Source organism: Phascolarctos cinereus, unplaced genomic scaffold (assembly GCF_003287225.1).
Source record: "Phascolarctos cinereus isolate Bilbo 61053 unplaced genomic scaffold, phaCin_HiC Scaffold_2;HRSCAF=192, whole genome shotgun sequence".
Classification (NCBI taxonomy): Eukaryota; Metazoa; Chordata; class Mammalia; order Diprotodontia; family Phascolarctidae; genus Phascolarctos; species Phascolarctos cinereus.
The window spans coordinates 357949113-357967868 of NW_027555625.1; the positions used below are offsets into that span (position 1 = coordinate 357949113).

At 40.1% G+C, this 18756-nt stretch overlaps 1 protein-coding gene across 2 annotated transcripts in view; it reads right to left on the reverse strand.

Annotated features, from left to right (window-relative positions):
• The window catches only part of DYNC1H1 (dynein cytoplasmic 1 heavy chain 1), a 95101-nt gene that overhangs the window by 48400 nt on the left and 27945 nt on the right, over window positions 1-18756 (reverse strand). For both annotated transcript variants that reach the window (XM_020971199.2, XM_020971198.2), the window contains exons 12-30: window positions 18305-18445; window positions 17229-17405; window positions 16994-17104; window positions 16794-16913; window positions 16064-16303; window positions 11030-11185; window positions 10830-10943; window positions 10438-10548; window positions 10147-10356; window positions 9526-9672; window positions 9118-9284; window positions 8828-9001; window positions 4796-4961; window positions 4524-4712; window positions 4226-4426; window positions 2632-2914; window positions 2073-2173; window positions 1290-1449; window positions 173-416 (exon numbers count right to left, since the gene is read on the reverse strand). In XM_020971199.2, coding sequence (XP_020826858.1) covers window positions 173-416; window positions 1290-1449; window positions 2073-2173; window positions 2632-2914; window positions 4226-4426; window positions 4524-4712; window positions 4796-4961; window positions 8828-9001; window positions 9118-9284; window positions 9526-9672; window positions 10147-10356; window positions 10438-10548; window positions 10830-10943; window positions 11030-11185; window positions 16064-16303; window positions 16794-16913; window positions 16994-17104; window positions 17229-17405; window positions 18305-18445 — 3212 coding nt within the window. The remainder of the gene's footprint in view (window positions 1-172; window positions 417-1289; window positions 1450-2072; window positions 2174-2631; window positions 2915-4225; window positions 4427-4523; window positions 4713-4795; window positions 4962-8827; window positions 9002-9117; window positions 9285-9525; window positions 9673-10146; window positions 10357-10437; window positions 10549-10829; window positions 10944-11029; window positions 11186-16063; window positions 16304-16793; window positions 16914-16993; window positions 17105-17228; window positions 17406-18304; window positions 18446-18756) is intronic.

Here is an 18756-nt window from a genome sequence, read left to right on the forward strand (position 1 = left end):
AAAAATTTCTCTTTTAACTAAATAGATTATTTTAAGCACTGAGTTAAAAAAATGCCAGCCATGATAATTACAAATAAAAAAAATTTAAGTTAAAAATGTTAAAAAAAACCCACCAAAAACCAAAAACAAACACTTTTGTCTAATAAAGTGGTTGTGAATGACTGTTACTCACTTAAAGAATGGTACAATCTTGTTGGCAAGTACTTCAGCAGTGCGAAAGCCTTGTGAATACAACATGACCTGGGCAATCAATTGGCGATCTGGCTTTGTCATTGCCAAGCTTCGGAATAACTTCTTCAAGTTGTCTGGAAGATTTGATCTGCCCGCATAGCCAGGATTCATGGTGATGAAGATAGCCATATCAGGGCTCACTTTGACTTGTTTGTTCAACAATTCACAAGTAATGGGTGCAGAAGCTAAAATTAAACATTAAGACTTATTTTTCAGTAGATTCTTGGAAAAAAGACCCCTATTCAGTAGTTTCTTAAATCCAAAGCATGAAACCCCCAAAGAAAAGTTAAACTCCAAACAGTAACAGGAATGAGACAATTCTGATGGGGCCCCTTCCCTCCCAATGCTCTCCTGTATCTGTGCCTTCACTCCTCATTCCCTGTGCTGTGATGGCATCCTCACCCCCTTACTGTTGCCACATCTGTCTGGTGAAACCCTACCCAAACTTCCAGTTCAAATATTACCTTTTCCATGAATCCTTCCTTGACCTCCCCAATCAGAAATGATCTTTCCCTCCTTTCCTCTAACCTTACTAAACACACTGTATTTTGCTAATGAATTTCTCAGTATACTGCATACACTGTATACAGCTGACATGTTGATTCATTTTGCTAAACATTTTTTCACCTTTAAATCTAAGAGATGGCTCACTACACAGTGAGTAGAGGAGTGGAGGAAGGATAGATTAAAAAAGCAAACATAACATAAGAACAAGACATGCCCATTTCTGAAAGATTAAAAAACGGAAAAGATGGGCTTGGCCTACTTGGAAACTGACAGTGGTAAGAGACCAAAAAACAGATACAAGAACCCAGAGAGCAGCATAGTCTGGGGTCCTTTAGTGTTGGGAGGCAAATATTCTTAGTCTCTTCAACAGATGCTGACTGCATCACTGATATATAAACGATGGTCATAAATTATCACTGAAAGGTTAAATTATCACAAGGAAACCTCTCCTTATATATAGACATGTGGTTATACATACATAGATATATGTGTATTTACATTTACATTATTTACTTAATGGAAAAAGGAATTTGACCATAACAAATTCTTACTCTTATCATAGTTTGGATTCGAATGTTCTCGCAGGGCCTCCTGAATGCACTGAACCTGCTGGGACACAGCCGAAAGCATGCGCTCCTCTAATCTGTTGAACTCATCAAAGCAGCCCCAAGCACCCACTTGGCAAAGTCCCACAAAGATACGTCCCATTGCCTAAAAAAAGGGAAAGAATCATTGGATTACCAAAAAAAGCTCATGTTCCTGGGTTCCCTTTCCTTGCACCTACTACTTCCCAGTAAAACTTCACCAACCACCATGCAAATATTTTTTCGCTTAATTTTGAAAATGTCTTCTAAAACTGATTTGAATCAGCTCAAAAAATTATTCCAAACCCTTGATATCCTTAAGGTATAGTTGCTTAGCCTTTCTTAAATGTGATTTTTTTGAAACTTCCAAGCTCTACAACTATCTAATACTCAAAGCATTTATTTAGCACCTGCTCTGGGTAAAGTCCTGGGTGCTGAGGATACAGACAAAAGGGGTCACCTCTCTAACTTCAGGGAGCTTCCATTCTAGGGCTATGTGGGCTGGGCATTTATTACGTCAAAAGAGGCAAGAAAATCTCAGAGCCTGGGGATAATTCCAAGTACGTACGTCACATCCATTGATAATTTCTAAAATTACGCCTAATGACTATCAAGGTGCAACATGCAGCAGACACACTCTATGTCCCTCATGAAATCAGGTCTTAGCATAATCTAATAACATGAAATCTCCCAACTGAAACACTACAGGCATCAAACTGTAGTTACATCATACAAAAAAAAATCTTTTACCTGGAAATCAAATGTTTCATCACAATTAAAAACAAGAACAAATCGCCCGAGCTGGTGTCCAAGAGCTTTGACAGATTCTGTTTTGCCAGTGCCAGCAGGACCTAACATTTGAAGAGAGACACGGTTAGGGACCCGACACAGATTGCTGCCATGACATCCTTCACCAATTTTCATGAAATGCTGAAACATTTCTGCAATGGAGTGTGAGTCTTAGCTTCAACAGCTAAGTGATTAAGGGCAAGTCATTTCCCTTTCCTAAGTTTATTTCCTCCTCTGTAAGGGTAGGCAGCAGAGGGGCAGCTAGGTGGCACAGTGGATGGAGCACTGGCCCTGGAGTCAGAGGACCCGAGTTCAAATGCAGACTCAGACACATAACACTTACTAGCTGTGTGACTCTGGGCAAGTCACTTAACCCCAACTGCCTCACCAAAACAGAACAATACAAAACAAAACAAAACAAGGCAACAGAGAGCTACGAGGAAGTGCTTTGTGAACCTTAAAATACTACATATACATGAAGTCATCACTATAATGCTGATATGTAATTATAATAACTCACCAAATGGAGATCCTCCAAGTCTGGCCTCCAAGGCCTGTGTCATTGTCAAATAGCAGCGGTCGGTAAGTGGAGTTTGTACCAATTTATCCTGAACACCAAGGTACTCAAAACCATAGTTAAACTTGGCATTAGCCATCTGAATAGACAGCTGTTGCAACACATCAGTCTGCTTAGGATCAAAGTAGAATCTCATCTGGCTAAGCCATTCAAAGGATTTAGAGTTATCAATCTTGCTTTTAAGTAGGGATCTTGTAACATCTCTCTGGTGAACTAACTCTGTAATCTAAAGGAAGACAGTAGATTAAGAAAACAATTTTATCAGTAACTAAAGCAATACAATGTGTTATTTACATTTGGGGGGATTTGTTAGACTTAATTTAAGTACTATTGCAAAGACTTTTGTAGATTATTTCAACATGCAGGGCTACTTATTACTAAATTTTAAGACAGGGTGGCACATTGGACAGAGCTTTGAGCCTGTAGTCAGGAAAAGGAGTTCAAATTTGACCCTCAGATATTTAATTAGCTGGGCAAGTCACTTAATCTCTATTTGCCTCAGTTTCTTCATCTGTAAAATGGTAATAATAATAGTACCTATCTCCAGGGTTGTTGTGAGGATATAAAGAGGTAATATTTGTAAAGCACTTCAAAAACCCTGAAGCGCTATATACATACTAGTTGCTTTTATTATTATTATTAAGAATTTTCTATTAAAGATGCAAAACAGTAATTTCTACAAAAGGGCTACAACCTACCTGTTAACTTTTAGTTCTGGTAAATATCCCACAATTATGTCCCAAATCTGAGACAAGCTAAGCCAGGGGTGAGTCCCTTTGACTGAATCCAAACTTCACAGAACACAAATCCCCTTTGTTCTGTGAAGTTTGGATTCAGTCAAAAGGCCCAACTTGAGGACCTAGAGGGTCACATGTGGCCTTGAGGCCGAAGGTTCCCCACCCCTGGGTTAAGCCCTAGCAAGTATGCACACCTCCTTCGATTTCTTCTGACTAAAGAAATCCTTCCCAACAATTCTCAGTCCCTCTAAACACCACTGCAGCCACTCTCTTGGGAAGAAAACATTAAGAACAAGTCGCCTAAAATTCCTTTTCCGTAAACATTTATTAAACTCCTACAATGTACACAAGCACTGTGCTACAGCTTAGAAAAAAACAGCAAATTTAAATAAGACAAGGTCCCTCCCTTCAAAGAGCTTAGTGACTGAGGAAATAAGACAGAGATAGTATAATAAACATGACATGACACGTGGATTACACTTGCTAAATAGAGTGTTATGAGGCCTAAAAGAGAGTTACTATAGACCAGGAAAATCAGATAAGGATTGATAAAGGTGATATTTAAGCTGAACTTTAAAGGATGGGAAGGAATTCACCTAGGGCCCTTCCCAGAACTCATATGCTCCTCCAACAGAGCATCTACCTTTCCACTTGGCTCAGACCTCAATTTTTACTGTGGATGGCCTACAAGCTTTCTTTCTTGAGTCCCCCACCTTTTAAAATGACAATTATGAACGATTTTCAGGTCTGTTTTCTTTACAGCCATGACTTCAAATGTACAATCAGGGCACAACACTCACCAAATGTTCCAATTTCCTTCTGCGTAACGGGGGCTGTTCCATCAGCACCGAGTCTGCTAGAACATTCAAGGTGACCTCGACGTTGCTCAGCACAGACTGCAAAGGAGCTGCTGACTCACCGCCCTCACCTCCAATGGTGGTCAGGGCAGATTCTACATTTTCAGACCAAGCTATCTGGGCTGACAAAACAACAAGCTGGGCCTGAAAAATAATTAATTGTAAAGGATAAGTTTTCAAAACCAGTAAATACAGCTCTCCTTAGAGATACAGATTGAAACAAATTTGCAATTCAAGTTACCTGGTACTTGTCAATCCAAGTGATATAAGTGTTAGGATCAATTGAAGTTGCCTTGCCAAAGATTTCCACTTCTGTAACAGACTCCGCAAGAAGTTTAGCTAAGGTGACTCTCATCTCTTTTTCCACCAGTGTGAGCCATTCATTGATTTTGGGATGTTCTGTGATTGACACAGGAGTTTTGAACATGACCTGAAATAATTAAATTTTAAAACTGAGACCTGTAGAAATTTGAAATGTTATTTTCCATGCCACAAAACTGAACTTCTGGCTACCTCTTCTCCTTCACGTGACGAAATTCCCAAGACAACAGAGTTATCTTCATTTAAAATGATGCTGGAAACTCCAGCAAACATTTTTTTGAAGTGTTTCTGCAATTTTGCCACATTCTTGCTGTTTCCAATTATCTCAAGCAAATCTTCATCCCCAACAAAGTAGAACCTAGTAAAGACAAAGTACTTATTTTAAGCTGCCCAAGTAACATTATAATATAAATACACAGAGACTCAATTTATGGTCAAATCTTAAGCATATTATCCTGACAGACTAGACTATGACCAGTGAATCTCAAGCCTGGAGTCAGTCTAGGCCTAATTTCTTTTGACTCCTAGCAAGTTTTCTAAAATTAGTAGCTGTATCTCTTTTCTTCTTTTTCCCTTTTCTTTTTCAGTACAAGAGATGACATTCAGAAATGAGCGAAGGTGATGTAAAAACAAAATTAAAATTAAGTAAAATATGGTTATTGACTAACCCTAATCCTGGTATTAATAGTAACAAACACACATATGCAGAAGGTTCCTTGAGTAAGAAGAATTTAGATTACAGAATGTCACCCCATCCACTTAACTTCAGAACTCTTTTAGAAATTACCAGAGATAGGCCTAGGTTGCCTGGAGCTGGGACAGGTAGCAAGTTGGCGGGATTGGTGAACATGTTAAGGGCTAGATAGAACAGGAGTGGGGAACCTGCGGCCTTGAGGCCCCATGTGGCCCTCTAGGTCCTCAAGGGCAGTCCTTTGACTGAATCCAAACTGCACAGAACAAATCCTTTTATTAAACTGAAGTTTGGAATCAGTCAAAGGGCCGCACTTGAGGACCTAGAGGACCACATGTGGCCTTGAGGCTGCAGGTTCCCCACCCCTGGATTAGAAATATACAGTCACAGAGCACTCATCATTTCTCAAGAAAAGCTAGCACCATTTCAGTAGGAACTAGAAGGACCTGAAGCTAGAAATGCTGATCTCTCCTCTGCTCACCTCATCCCCATCCCCCACCACACCAACACTTTCCCCTTTATTTAATTTTAAAAGCAGGAAAATTAAACCACTTTTAAAAATTAGCTTTAAAGATGAAAGTTAGCTTTAAGTTGCTTTGTAGCTTTTTACTTTTGCTTTCCCGTTGACTGCATTTTTCTGTGGATCAAGGGTCCCATTAAAACCAGTCAGTCCACAATAACGGAATGCTTGTCAGAGTAGACTTCAGTCACTCTATCAGTTGCTTTAGCTTAACTGTTACTTTCTTTGCCACAAGGAAGGGTTCCATTCTAGGAATGGGGAGGGGGAAGGGAAGGAAGAGAGAATCTGCACATGTGTACAGAAATGACAGATATAAAACCAAAAGATATTAATAAGACAGTTTAAAATGTAAATTAAGTAGGTCCCCATCCTGGGTACACACCAACTAACACATTTGAAACAGAAAGAGGTTTCTACAGACTGTCTGATCCATCGCCCGCCCGCCCCCCCCCCCGCCCCCCGGGACTACCTCGGGCAGGTAAATAACTAAACTACCCAGGGGAGACACACACAAATCTTCCTTTTCTTAAGTATTTTCACAAAGGCTGAGATATACTTAAAGTACATCTGGCCACATTATGATATCGACATAATATTAACGTTCTTCAATAGAATGCCGATATTTTATCAAATCAAAAAATGTTGCTTATGCTCAACCTGTCCTACTTTAAGTAGATTTCTTCTCGGCTGGTCTTTCGCAGACATTAAAATGAAAAACTCAAACCTAACTTCTTAATTTTATTGCAGCTAAAACACTTTTTCATTCTAGAAAATTTGTATATGCTGCTCAGTTATCCACCTTGTGCTAATATCTTTAACAAAAAAAGAAACGTGTAACTGCCACCCATAATAGTAAACATGTATCTTTCCTCTATTACTCTATCAAGACTTATAATTTTGGCATGGAATAAAAAGCTGTCCCACAACCCAATGCCCATGTTGTGCACAGTAAGCTCCTTTGTGGGAGGGGTCTCTACTATCCACTCTTGGGATAGTCCTTGCCTTGAACCATACTAAGCTTTGTTTGAAAGATTTCCTTGAAGTTTATCCTGAAATAAGTACAGAATCAGAGGGAAATTAATCCCTTGGGGGAGGGGTGGGTCACTTCCCCAGGATCAAATTGGTCCATGTGAGCCCAGAGTCCTTTGGGATCAGGATGCCTGGGTCAGGGGTGATATCTTGTGGATTTATTCAGGATGTCAGGGGTTGATTTACAGTAGGCCCCAAATGCTTAATTCTTGGTCAGGAGCCCTACATATCTTTGGGGCCCATCTCAGTTTGTGGGTTGTTGTTTTTTTTGAGGTAGCCTACTTTCTCTAGCTTAAGGTAAAACCAGATCTTCATATGGTTGCCATATGTGTTGCAAGGATTCACTGAGGAAACTTATAGGTTGTCCTTTGTGTTTTAAGGACCCAATGGAGGAATTTTCCTACAAGAGAGTTTAGTGTCTTACTTGAGGGTAACTTCTAACGGAGCCCACATTCCAGATCCCTGTTGAGAGAGCCCCACGTGCCTTGGGAGCATAACTGGTCTAGGCTTTTCCTTTGAGGGGAAAGATTTTCTTTTTCCCTTTGCTTTATCTATTTCTTGGTGTTATTACATGTCAGTTTTATTTTAAATTTTATTCCTTCCTATTTTGGGGAAGGTTAGAACAGGCCCTTATAAGCACCAAGGCATGTGAAGGTAACCTATGAGAACTTTGTAAAATATCTGTTAAATTTATGTAATGAAACATGTGGAGGTGAATGTAATCTCCAGGCCCACCAGCATAGCAGGGCTACACCCTCACAAAAGACTGGCAATTTGGGGAGTGTCTAAGAACTGTTTTTCATAGATTTTGTTGAGGGCCAGGACATGGCAAGACAGAGACTAATAAAAACTACGACATGTGGACTCACTGTGATTCTTTAGTGCAAGGCAATTAAGAGGATAGTGCTTCATCCTTTCCAGATCCCCAGAGAACCATCAAGAATTAGGGATATGGACTAACATGACACAAAGCACTCTAGTTTGATCTGCTGGGACTGGTCAGTCTGAGACTCCCAGCCAAAGCAAAGCAACTTGATAAGAGGGTGTGGGCCTTTCTTGGAAAGGGATCTCTCCCATGGAGCTAGCCATATGCCCAGACCCCTGGATAAGAAGACAAAAGGAACTTCTGATTTAGCCTGGGGGTCAAAGGCTGCCTCTTATTGGAGGAACTAGCCTCCCCGTAACCTAGGAGACTGAGTTGCGGCCCACCCCATCCTTTTGCATTTATTATTATTACAACTTGAATTCAGATGCATAGTGTATGGAGAGCTGGTCTCAGAGCCAGGGAGACTTGGGTTCGAATCACTTTAACTGCTCAGTGCTCCAGGCCAGTGGAGTCAATCTTGCTCCCTGCATACTGACCATCTATGTTTCACTGTATTTTTATTTGTTTTGTTAAACATTTCCCAAATACATTTTAGTCTAGTTCTGACTTTTTGCTAGTGCCAAGTTTGACACCCCTGCTCTAGGCAACTAAGATGTGAGTCATAGAGAAGATGCCAAACGACGCTAGTGTGGGGTTTCTCGTACAAAGACCCCATGAGTCTGCTTCCTCCCCATCACTCTCCTACTCAGACTTCTACGTTTCTCTCTGCTCACAGACTTCAGGCAGACAGTACTGGCAGCATTAACCTCATTCTGAAATGGAAAAACAGGCTCAGAGAGATTAAATGGCTGACTACGGTCAAAGTAGAGCCCAAAGTCAGGCCTAGGTTTCCTGACTCTGCACTTCACCAGACTGTTTCCTACCATCTTCTATTAAGCAGTTGCTCAAGAGTTTAATGAAGTTGACAGGAAAATCTGAAGTTATTAGTTAATATTACTGGTTGCAATTGAGAATTAATCAGCAGTTAGTAGCATTCAATTAGCAAATTGAACCAAACAATACCGAAAATGGTAAACAAACTCACTAGATGACCATCAATAAAAGGTGATACAAAGCTGAAATTAAACCATATTTCAACATTTGTCAAAAATTAAATACCTTGGGAAGGATGATCTCTCTCTTTCCAGGTATTCACCTAATGCTTTTTGGATCTTTCCAAGCAAGTCTGCCAGCCTCTCCAGAGACCTCTGCACACCCTGGATATTCAGAACATCCATAACAAGGGGGGATTTTGATACCTTTTTCATTAGCGCCAAAAATTCGGTACTGATGCTAAAAATGCAATGAAATTAGGAATTAGGTTTTTTAATAATAAAAGCTTCAAGTGTAGTCAAGGATAACTATTTCTAATTATTCTCATTTTGGGGGTTCGTAATTTCAAGACACACCTTTGGAATCTTTGGGTTTCCACTGGCAGAAGGTGCTTAATATCAGCACTGCCTGTAAAGATGCCTTCAAGGTAAACCCATCGTCTCTGAACATCAATCCACACATCAAAGAGAGCCATAATGCGATTCAGCTTGTCTTCCCAGCTCAAAGCATCCTCTTCAAAAACCTGGTTGTAAAAAAGTAGCAGAAATTAATGGTTAACCTTTAGAATGCCATCTACTTTCACATCTAGCGGTCTCTCTGATAGTCACATGGTAATTTATAACTCATTTTAATGTGTTCCATTCACTCATTATTCCAGACTCAAATTTAATATGCCTCTAATCAATTCAAAACAAATGAAGACCAATGGGAATGTGAAAATGTGGCCAGTGAAACGATATAACCAGGACACAATGATAAGATACCTTGTAATACGGAGATAACTTCATGGCAGAGACGCTGTTGATGTGTTCTTTGACCTTATTGAAGAGGTCATCCCATCCACGAATCAGGCGACACTTATTCTGATAGTTGACCAAATCTAATTCATAGGTGTTCCATACTTCTCTAATCTGAATTTAGGGGAGAAAGGCATATCATTATTTGGGCATTCAGCATCATGAATATTAAGAGTTAGGAAGACTTATGAAGATATAATTGTCTGGTGACATTTGTTAGAAAATGTTGAAATCATGCCTCCCTCCACTATCCCCACCACAGGATAAATTCAGTGAATACTGAATATTTCTAACCTCACTTATAATTCGCCATGTCACTCAGTTGCCAGAGGCTTAATGCTACATTTGATAGAGTTCTGCGTCTTTTCACAAAGCACTGTACACACATTACCTCATAATTCTAGCCACTCTGTAAGATGGCTAGAACATCTTACAAATGGGGAAACAGGCCCCAAAGAGATTGCCTAGGGTCAGGGTCACATACCCACTATGTGGGAGACCACATTTCAAGCCAGGACTTCTGGCTCCAAGCCCACAGCACCACACTGTCATCACACTGAACAGAAACCCTCCAATTTTAACATTTACCTGTTTCAAAAATTCTTCCAAAGCCATTTCCCCTTGTGCGACAAGGAGGACATCTTTGACAACTGCTTCATTTTTCTGCAGGTCAACATCCCAGATCTGGCCAAGGGTTAACTCAGAAACAACCCAATTAACATGAAGTCTCTTCATCAACTGCTTCCAATGCCGATCTTTAAGCGCCTCTGATTTCAGTTCAATCACCAACATGTTGATCTATGGTGACAATAAATTTACCCATGAATATAAGTTTCTAACACAATTTACTGTTACTGAGAAAATTAAGGTGTTACATACCTTCATGTAGCCCTTCAGAAGCCTCTGGACAAATTCATAGGAAGCATACTGACGTAAACGGGCAGGGAAGTTTTTCAGCTGGTTCAGAAGAGCATCTAAATTTTGTCGAAGCTGAAAGAAAAAAGTCAAATTGCTATTTAGTTAGCCAATCAACAGGCTCCTTTATGTAGTAAAGGCAAAGTGATTCTCTCTAGAACTTTTACACAGTAGGTATAACTGAATTCTAAGCTTTAAATTAGATTTAATAAGTATCCATATGATCAAATCTGGTCTATGGAATGTAAATTATATTTGTTAACATTAAATATCTATCTTTACAAAGTCCTTAAATAGTCTTAGGCTGAATCTGCTGCACAAAATTACACAGGCATACACAGTTAGAAGAAACACACCTTTCGCGGCTGTACCGAAACCCACGGCTGCTCCTTCATTTGGTCAATTTGCTCCCAGACTTTAGAAAGTTCAGACCAAACACCTTTGAGGTCTTGTAACTCTTCCAAAGCTACCTATTTAGAAGGAAGCAATTCTATTTAAGGGACAGAAAATAAAAATCTCTCCACAGTTTATGCTGATAAATTACATACATTCATACCTGTACACGTTCTTCGCTGCCACTGAGCAGGCCTGTGTCTGTGAGCTCCAAAGCTTCTTTGGCCTTGGCACATTTCTCACGGTCATCCTTCAGCCTCCCAAACTTCCCTTCATAAATTGTAAGTGCCTGAAGAGCTTCCTCTGGACGAAGGTTACCCTAAAATAGGCCGTGCCAAAATGAAAATAAGCACAATGCTAAGGCTCAGGGTGGAAAAAGTTAATATTTGTTGCTTAGAAGTTTGAGTAGCTGCAAATACAACCAATCATTTTAAATCGTAGGTGAGAATGTAGGTGAGAAATGTAGGCGAGAAAAAGTCCAGATAGACTTCACTTTACTCTTAACAAATATCTATTTGTAAGTGACTACTTGTGCTAGATAAAAAACTTACTTAAAACACAATACCTGACATCATAAAGCTTATCATTCAAGTGGGAGGGATATGGCACACACACACATACAAATAGCAAGAATACAAAAATACGAGTGGGTTCAACAAAGTGCCAGGTGAAGTCCAGGGTATGCAGAGGGGAAAAAAAAATCAGGGAAGTTTCCCTGGAGTAAGTGGCATTTAAACTGGCCTTCCTTTGAGGCAGCGCACAGAAGCAGGAAAGAGTTAGGAAACTGACCTTGAGCACTCAGATGACATGTTTTCTGGATAAGGTAATTATAAAAATTTAAATAAAAGATTATCAAGGAATGATGGGCTATTTTAAATGCCCTTTTAAATTTTTAAATTTAGGGGACTTATGACAAACTCCTCTGTATACAAGGATTATTATTAGAGGGAATGAGACGAAGAATAATTTTTCTTGCCTGAAATACCATTTTTAGATTGTAATGACTATACCTACTCTATAGACTTTTCTTCCATCTTTTTGAAATGACTGTGTAAGAGTAATAAAAACATTCCCATTTTTTCCAACGAAAAAGGCAAGTCAAAACTTTTAATTCAAAATGTAAATCTTAAAAATCCCCATACAGCAAGGTAAAATATTTTAAACTCATGTCCAGGACTGCACAGAATTACAGACATCCATGACTACACCTTCTGCTAACTCTCTCCACCACCCCACTGAGTCATATGGAAACTGTAGTTCTTACTTCAGTCTCTCATCCACTATAACGTCACATTACCCAGTCTGGGAGGCTTCTTTTACCACTAGATCCCAACACCACCGCCATCAAGCCTCTGATCAGCTGGTACTCAAATACACAGTACTTCCCCAGTCCTATGAGTAGTAAATGTCTACCACCTCCTCTTTAACTTCCTATGGTTAAATGGCTACCAGCTGAAACTAAAAATCTCCTTTCCATACCAGGTTTCTATGTACTCTCACCCTTACCCTTTCTGGGTCTCTATTTCCCCCTGCCTTCTCATTCCAGTGTGCCCTCTGAAACACCAATTCCATTGTCAAAAACTCCCCTTCCTACTGGTCTCTGTGCCTGCTGGCACTCATGGCAACTTGGTTATCCTTGGATGCCTCATCCTTTGCCACCTTCTCCAGGGCTGGCCACTCTCCACCGCCCAACATCACTTCCCTCTGCCACTTACCATGCAGCACCCTTCTCCTTTCAGGTACAATCTACCCAGTTTTATCACTCTACCTAGATCCTTGCTACCATTTTCTGATCATGCCTTTCTGAAGGAGTTTGTAGCAGGTACACAATCCTCTTCATTTTTTGCATTTATCTTAGGGATTTCAATATTTGGGTTGGCATCCCTTCAAACACTCTGGACTTCCAGTTCATCAAACCCCTTTGATCTTCGACCCCAGGCACCAACATGGATGATCACATCTTAGACTTTATCATCTAAACTTTAAGCTACCTAACTTCCATGACTTTGAAGTCTGAAATTCCCTTCTCTGATCATAAACTCACGTTTTCTCTCCTTTACTCTTCACAGAATACTTTGTCCTGTCCATCCCTCCTTTTTCTCCCAATTCATCATTCCTCTTCTTGCCTGACATTTTCCTATGGACACTCCAAAGCTAGCAAGTTTAACAATGAACTGCCTTTCCTTCTAGCTCATTAATGCCTTGGCCAAACCTCTTCAGCTCCTGGTTACTTGCTTTGTATACGTGGATGCACTGCATCTAAGCTGCTGAAGGAAACAGCCACAAAGCCATACTGACTGGCTTTGCTTCCTAATCTCATCTGGATTCTCAGTGTTGCAACACAGCTTTTTCATTCCTCTCTAGCTGATTGTCATGGTACCTGAAGTAATTACTATAAATATTCTCCTTTCTCCTCAGTCCTTGAACACATCTCCCAAACCCCCACCAGCAAATGACTTCACCTCCTAGAATAATGAAAGCCATCTCTTAAGGCATTTTTGATCTCCATAACTCCATGTCTGAAAACCTTTCTACTACATCAATATCTAACCTTTCTTCCTTTGCTATAGGCTCAGGGGATGTAATGCCTTTTCTCTTTGCCAAGGTTAATCATTCCACACATAGCCTTGATCACAGACCTTCCTTCTCTTCTCCTCAAACTTGCCCCATATCAAGTATTCCCTTTCTCTTCCACTACTGGCTCTTTCTTCACTGTCCACCACCACACTCACCACCTACTCCCTTTCCTTAAAAAAACACTCTCTAAACTCTCCTGCACTCCATGCCCCATGGATTTGTCATTTCTACATCTACATCTCTTATCTCTCTCTCTCTTTTTTTTGGTGAGGCAATTGGGGTTAAATGACTTGCCTACGGTCACACGGCTAGTATCAACTATCTGAGGCCACATTTGAACTCAGGTCCTCCTGACTGCAGGGCCGGTGCCCTACCCACTGCACCACTAGCTGCCCCTCTTGTATCTCTTCTTTCCTCAATCACAGTCATCATCCCAAGCCCAGGTCCTCTTTACCTCTTACTTAAGACAAATTAGATCTACTATTATAATAATAATTTCACATAATGAGCACTAAATAAATGGTTTTTCATTCATTCACTGATCTTAATTGGTGTCCATTCCTCAAATCTCTGCCCTCTCCAATTCATCCTCCATAGTTGCCAATGTGATTTTCCTAAAATATAGGCCCGACCATGTAACTTATTCAAACTCTAGTAGTTCTCTATTACCTCTAGGACCAAAAACAAACCCCAGTTTGGCACAGAAAGCCCTTCATAATAACCGGATTCTGGCCTACCTTTCTTACTTTACTACGTACGTTACTCCCTGCCATGTACTCTTGGTCCAGGCAAACTGGCCTTCTTGCTGTGCTTCAAACTCATCATTCCTATCTCCCAAGTCAATACACCTTTGCGTAGACTGTGCTTTCACCTTCCCCGGGAAAATATCCTCTCCTCAACCACAGCTATTAGAATCTTTAATTAATTAACAATAAATCTTTAATATTAAACCTCTTACAATCCTTATTTTCTTTTAAAACTCATCTCAAGTATCATCTCCTCCTTGACTGACAGTGCACTCTACCCACCCCCTAATCTTCTATTTATTTTGCATATATTTGTAGATGTACATGTCACTCTCTTCATAGACCTAGAGGGGCGAGGACTGTTTTTCACTTTTGTCTTTTCTCTACTAAGCACTTAATATTTGCTTGTTGACTCACTGACAACAGACTAGGGCCTAGCACAGTGCTTTGCACATAATTAGGCAGCTAGGTGGCACACTGGATAGAGTACCAGGCCTGGAATCAGGAAGACCCAAATTCAAATCTGGCCTCAGACACTTACTAGCTGTGTTACCCTGGGCAAATCATTTAACCCTGTTTGCCTCAGTTTGCTCATCTGTAAAATGAGCTGGAGGAGGAAATGGCAAACACTTCAGTATCTTTGCCAAGAAAACCCCAAATGGGGGTCATATATGACTGAAACGACTGAACAAATTGCACATAACAGGTGCTTAATAAACGTAGGTTGAACTGAATGAAATGTTTGTTGTTTGACTATGTGAACTATAATGACTAGGAAACTATCAAGTAAAGCCCTACTGCTAGAGCTATCAAAAGTGAAGTCTGAACTAGACAATCTCTAAGGTTCCTTCCCGTTCTATCTATTAAAGTGCTTTCATTTTTCTAAGCTTCGATGAAAGGTGACTCACTTTCTCCATCCCCCTTGATCCCATTTGTCCTCTGGAAATAAGGACCAGAGGTTCTAAAGCAAGCAAGAATCAACAGCAAAAGAAAACACCACACTCATAAATATATTCTCTGGCTCACTCTCCTTTGCTGCAACAAGAGCCTGGGAATGCTGTCTTAGGGTGTGTGCTAGTGATGCTACAAAGGAAATCCTCTCACATCCACTCCAAAAAAGCAGGGCCAGACTAAGGCTTGTGAGCTTTTCTCTTATGCCTTTTCTCAGCTGGACTCACATTTTCATTTGAGGTAAAAGGCATATCCAAGAGCTGATTTTCAAATTCCTTAATGGGGCTAAACCAGACAGTCTACTTATCACCCTATTTCCCCAGGTTTTTCCTAGGGGTAGAATTAGATTCAGAACCCAAAGCAGCTTTCAGATAAACAAGTTTTCCATACTGTCTAGAGCAGAGATGGGGGTAGCCCTCTAGGTCCTCAAGTACAGCCCTTTTACTAAATCTAAACCTCACAGAACAGTTCGGGTCTAGAAAATCGTAATGTGAAATTTCACCCCATGCCTATCGGAAATTTGGAAAACACCTGAACTACTAATTTCAGTGGGTTTACTTTAAATAACAGAAGTTAAAACCCCACTTGAAGAAGAAGCAAGGGCTAAGAGGAAGAAAAAATAAAAGCATGTGGATTAGACATGTGCAGGGCTATGACAACAATATACTGAGGACTAATCTTAACAGAGAGGAGATGTCTTTGACAACTGAGTGGGACTGAAAGAGGAGTAGAGACTCTGAGGGTCATGGAGATTGGAAAAGGAAAGAATGTATGCCTTATCACATATAAGGTCATATATTTCTGGGGAAATGTGGCATTTTAGCTAGCGCAGTGCACTGCAAGCCTACTGCCACCATGGCTGCTGGAGATAAATGGGTCAATAAATGCTCCAGAAGACAGCCAGCCAGCCAGACACGACTCACAGTAACAGGCTTCGTTTTCTCCCAGTCTGTCAATAAGTCTGTCGTCCGGCTCTCCACTGCCCTGTCCTCCTGGACAATCTTCATCTGGAGGTTCGCCACTTGCTGCTGAATGGCAGAGTCTTTGCGACGCATGATATCGTTGAATGCTCCCCACTCCCCTTCGATATTATCAATGTATAACCAAGACGGAGGAAACTGGAACCTCTGCTTTTCAAGCAAGCGCTGGCCATTACGGTAAAGCTTTTAAGAAACAAAAATCACCATGAAAATTACTTCTTGCAGTACAGATGATTTCTGGAACACAACAGATACTTATAATGCATTCAACTGCACAGCTTAAACCAAGACAAAGGCTTTGTTAACCCTACCTCCTAGTAGCTGACATTCTAAAATAAAGGAGACAAAGCCCAAATTCCCATAGTTCATCCAACCACTATTAGTGGCCCCGATCAAATGATGACAGATTTCCACGGCCCTGACTGTGTCAGAGGGTATTTGAAAACCATACATTGGCCTCCCCCTTATTTTAAGCCTTAAGGATATCTGTATTTGATTATTTTAATCTCAACAACTACAATAAAAATGGCCAATTCTAAGAAAAGGCATCAATAGAACTCATATCCTCAAAGTTGAGCTAAGATAATTTACAGAAATCACTTTCAATAAGGGTAAATGTTGGTCTGCCCTACAAAAATTTAAACTATTCACACATAGCCATGAACCATCTTACCTCAACTTGTTTCTCAAACTGCTTGATCTTCCGTTTTAAAGACTGTACATATGTTATAAACGTCACAGCATCAGATGTGCTAGCTGTATCCACAGAATGCTGTTCTAATTCTTGTCGAGACTGTTGAAGAGAGTACAGTAGTCTAGTATCAAAACAAGTCACATTTGTAGATTAGTCAATACTACAAAAATTACACTTACCTTTGAGATCTGTGAATGGAATTCTGACATGTTTGTCCCCAGCATTTGTCCAAACTTACTGAGGACCTCTTTATGCCAAGAATCATACTTCAAATTCACCTTAGATTGTACCTGTAAGAGAAAAAGATCACAACATTTAGTTATATCTTAGAAGTTTATGCTTCAGTTATATTGTATCCAAAAATCAATCTGATCTTTTGTGGACTGTCCCCCGTTTTTCAATAATACAACTTACTTTGCCATAGTCTATAACTACTGGTCCAAACTCTTTCTTAGTTTCAGCATTGTCAAAGGTTCCTCTGGCTTTCCTGATCTGAACCAAGAGAGCTTGCCATTTGTTCAGGTCTTCTCCAAGTCTATTGTAGATGTTCTCAGCCTGCATGTCCCACAGACACTGATACTGAAGCCAAACCTGGAAATACAGAAAATGACTAAGTAATACCGCTTAAAAACGTTCAGAACCTGGAGAGAAGCAGCATAGCAGAGGAGCCAGAGGGCTGGCCTTGGGACCACCAAGACCTGAGTTCAAGTTCCCCCACTGACTCTGGCTGAATGGTCTTGATCACTTAATCTCTCAGTGCTAAGGACAACATTCTAAGACTCTAAGTTGCAAGGATGGTAGCAACTGCAGTAGTACAGAGTGTCCTCACCAGGTATAATGCCCTATGCCCGTAAAAACCAGGTCCAGACCCTATTCCTCTTTGGAGAAAAGTATCCAACCCCTATTGTGTCTTTCCACAGAGAATGCTTCCAATGCATGATATCAGTGAATGTCATTCATTATCCTTCAATATTGCTGACATGTAACCAAAACAAAGGAAACTAGAACCTCTGCTTTTCCAGAATGACAATTACTTCTTGTAATACAGATGATTTCTGGGACACAACAGATACTTCAAATGCAATAACTGCACAGCTTAAACCAAGTTGAAGTCTGTACTGATCCTATCCATCCATTTCCCACACAAATCTATCGATCTTTGACTTAGAACATGGAGACCTCACGCGTCAGAGTCTTAGAATGTTCAGATTTGGGGGAGCAAAGTTTAAATTGCTTATAGCTGAACTAAGGAAACCGTCCCATTACTAAGACTATGAATTTAAATATTTCTAAATAAACCACATATCATTATACATGTTGAAAATGTTCACCTTTATATTTATAAGACAACAACCTAGTGTAGGTGGGGGTAAATTTTTTAAAAAAGAATATACTTTTGAACCAATTCCCACCATGTACCTATGCATTTTTAGGGTATACTATAATGGCTCAAGGAAATTGAACCCAAAGTTTTAAATGAAGGCTATTACCTTGACATATTGCTCAACTTCGGTCACAATGCCCACAACTGCAGAATAAGCCTCTTCAAGGGCAACAGGGCCATCAGGCATCCGTGTTAAAGCATTCCTGTAGAACTTTTCTTCTTCAGACAATTCATAATGTACACCCACCTAAAAAAAAAGTAGCCTCTAAATACAAGCCATCTGTATAAAACTGTGTTAATCTCCTCAAAGTTACAATGCATCTAAGTCACACTAACTGAGAAAATAACTAACAGAAGGTCAAATTTAAGTACTACAAATCACCATATAGTACTTAACTCTTGTTAACAAGATTAACACCAACTAAGAAAATATGGCATGGTCCACTGTATTACACAAGTGTACAATGGATTCACTCAAAGTCAGATTCAAAACAAATGACTGTCCATCTAGGAAGACACGGAGTTGAAACAAGTTAAACCTTGCTAATACTTCAGGCA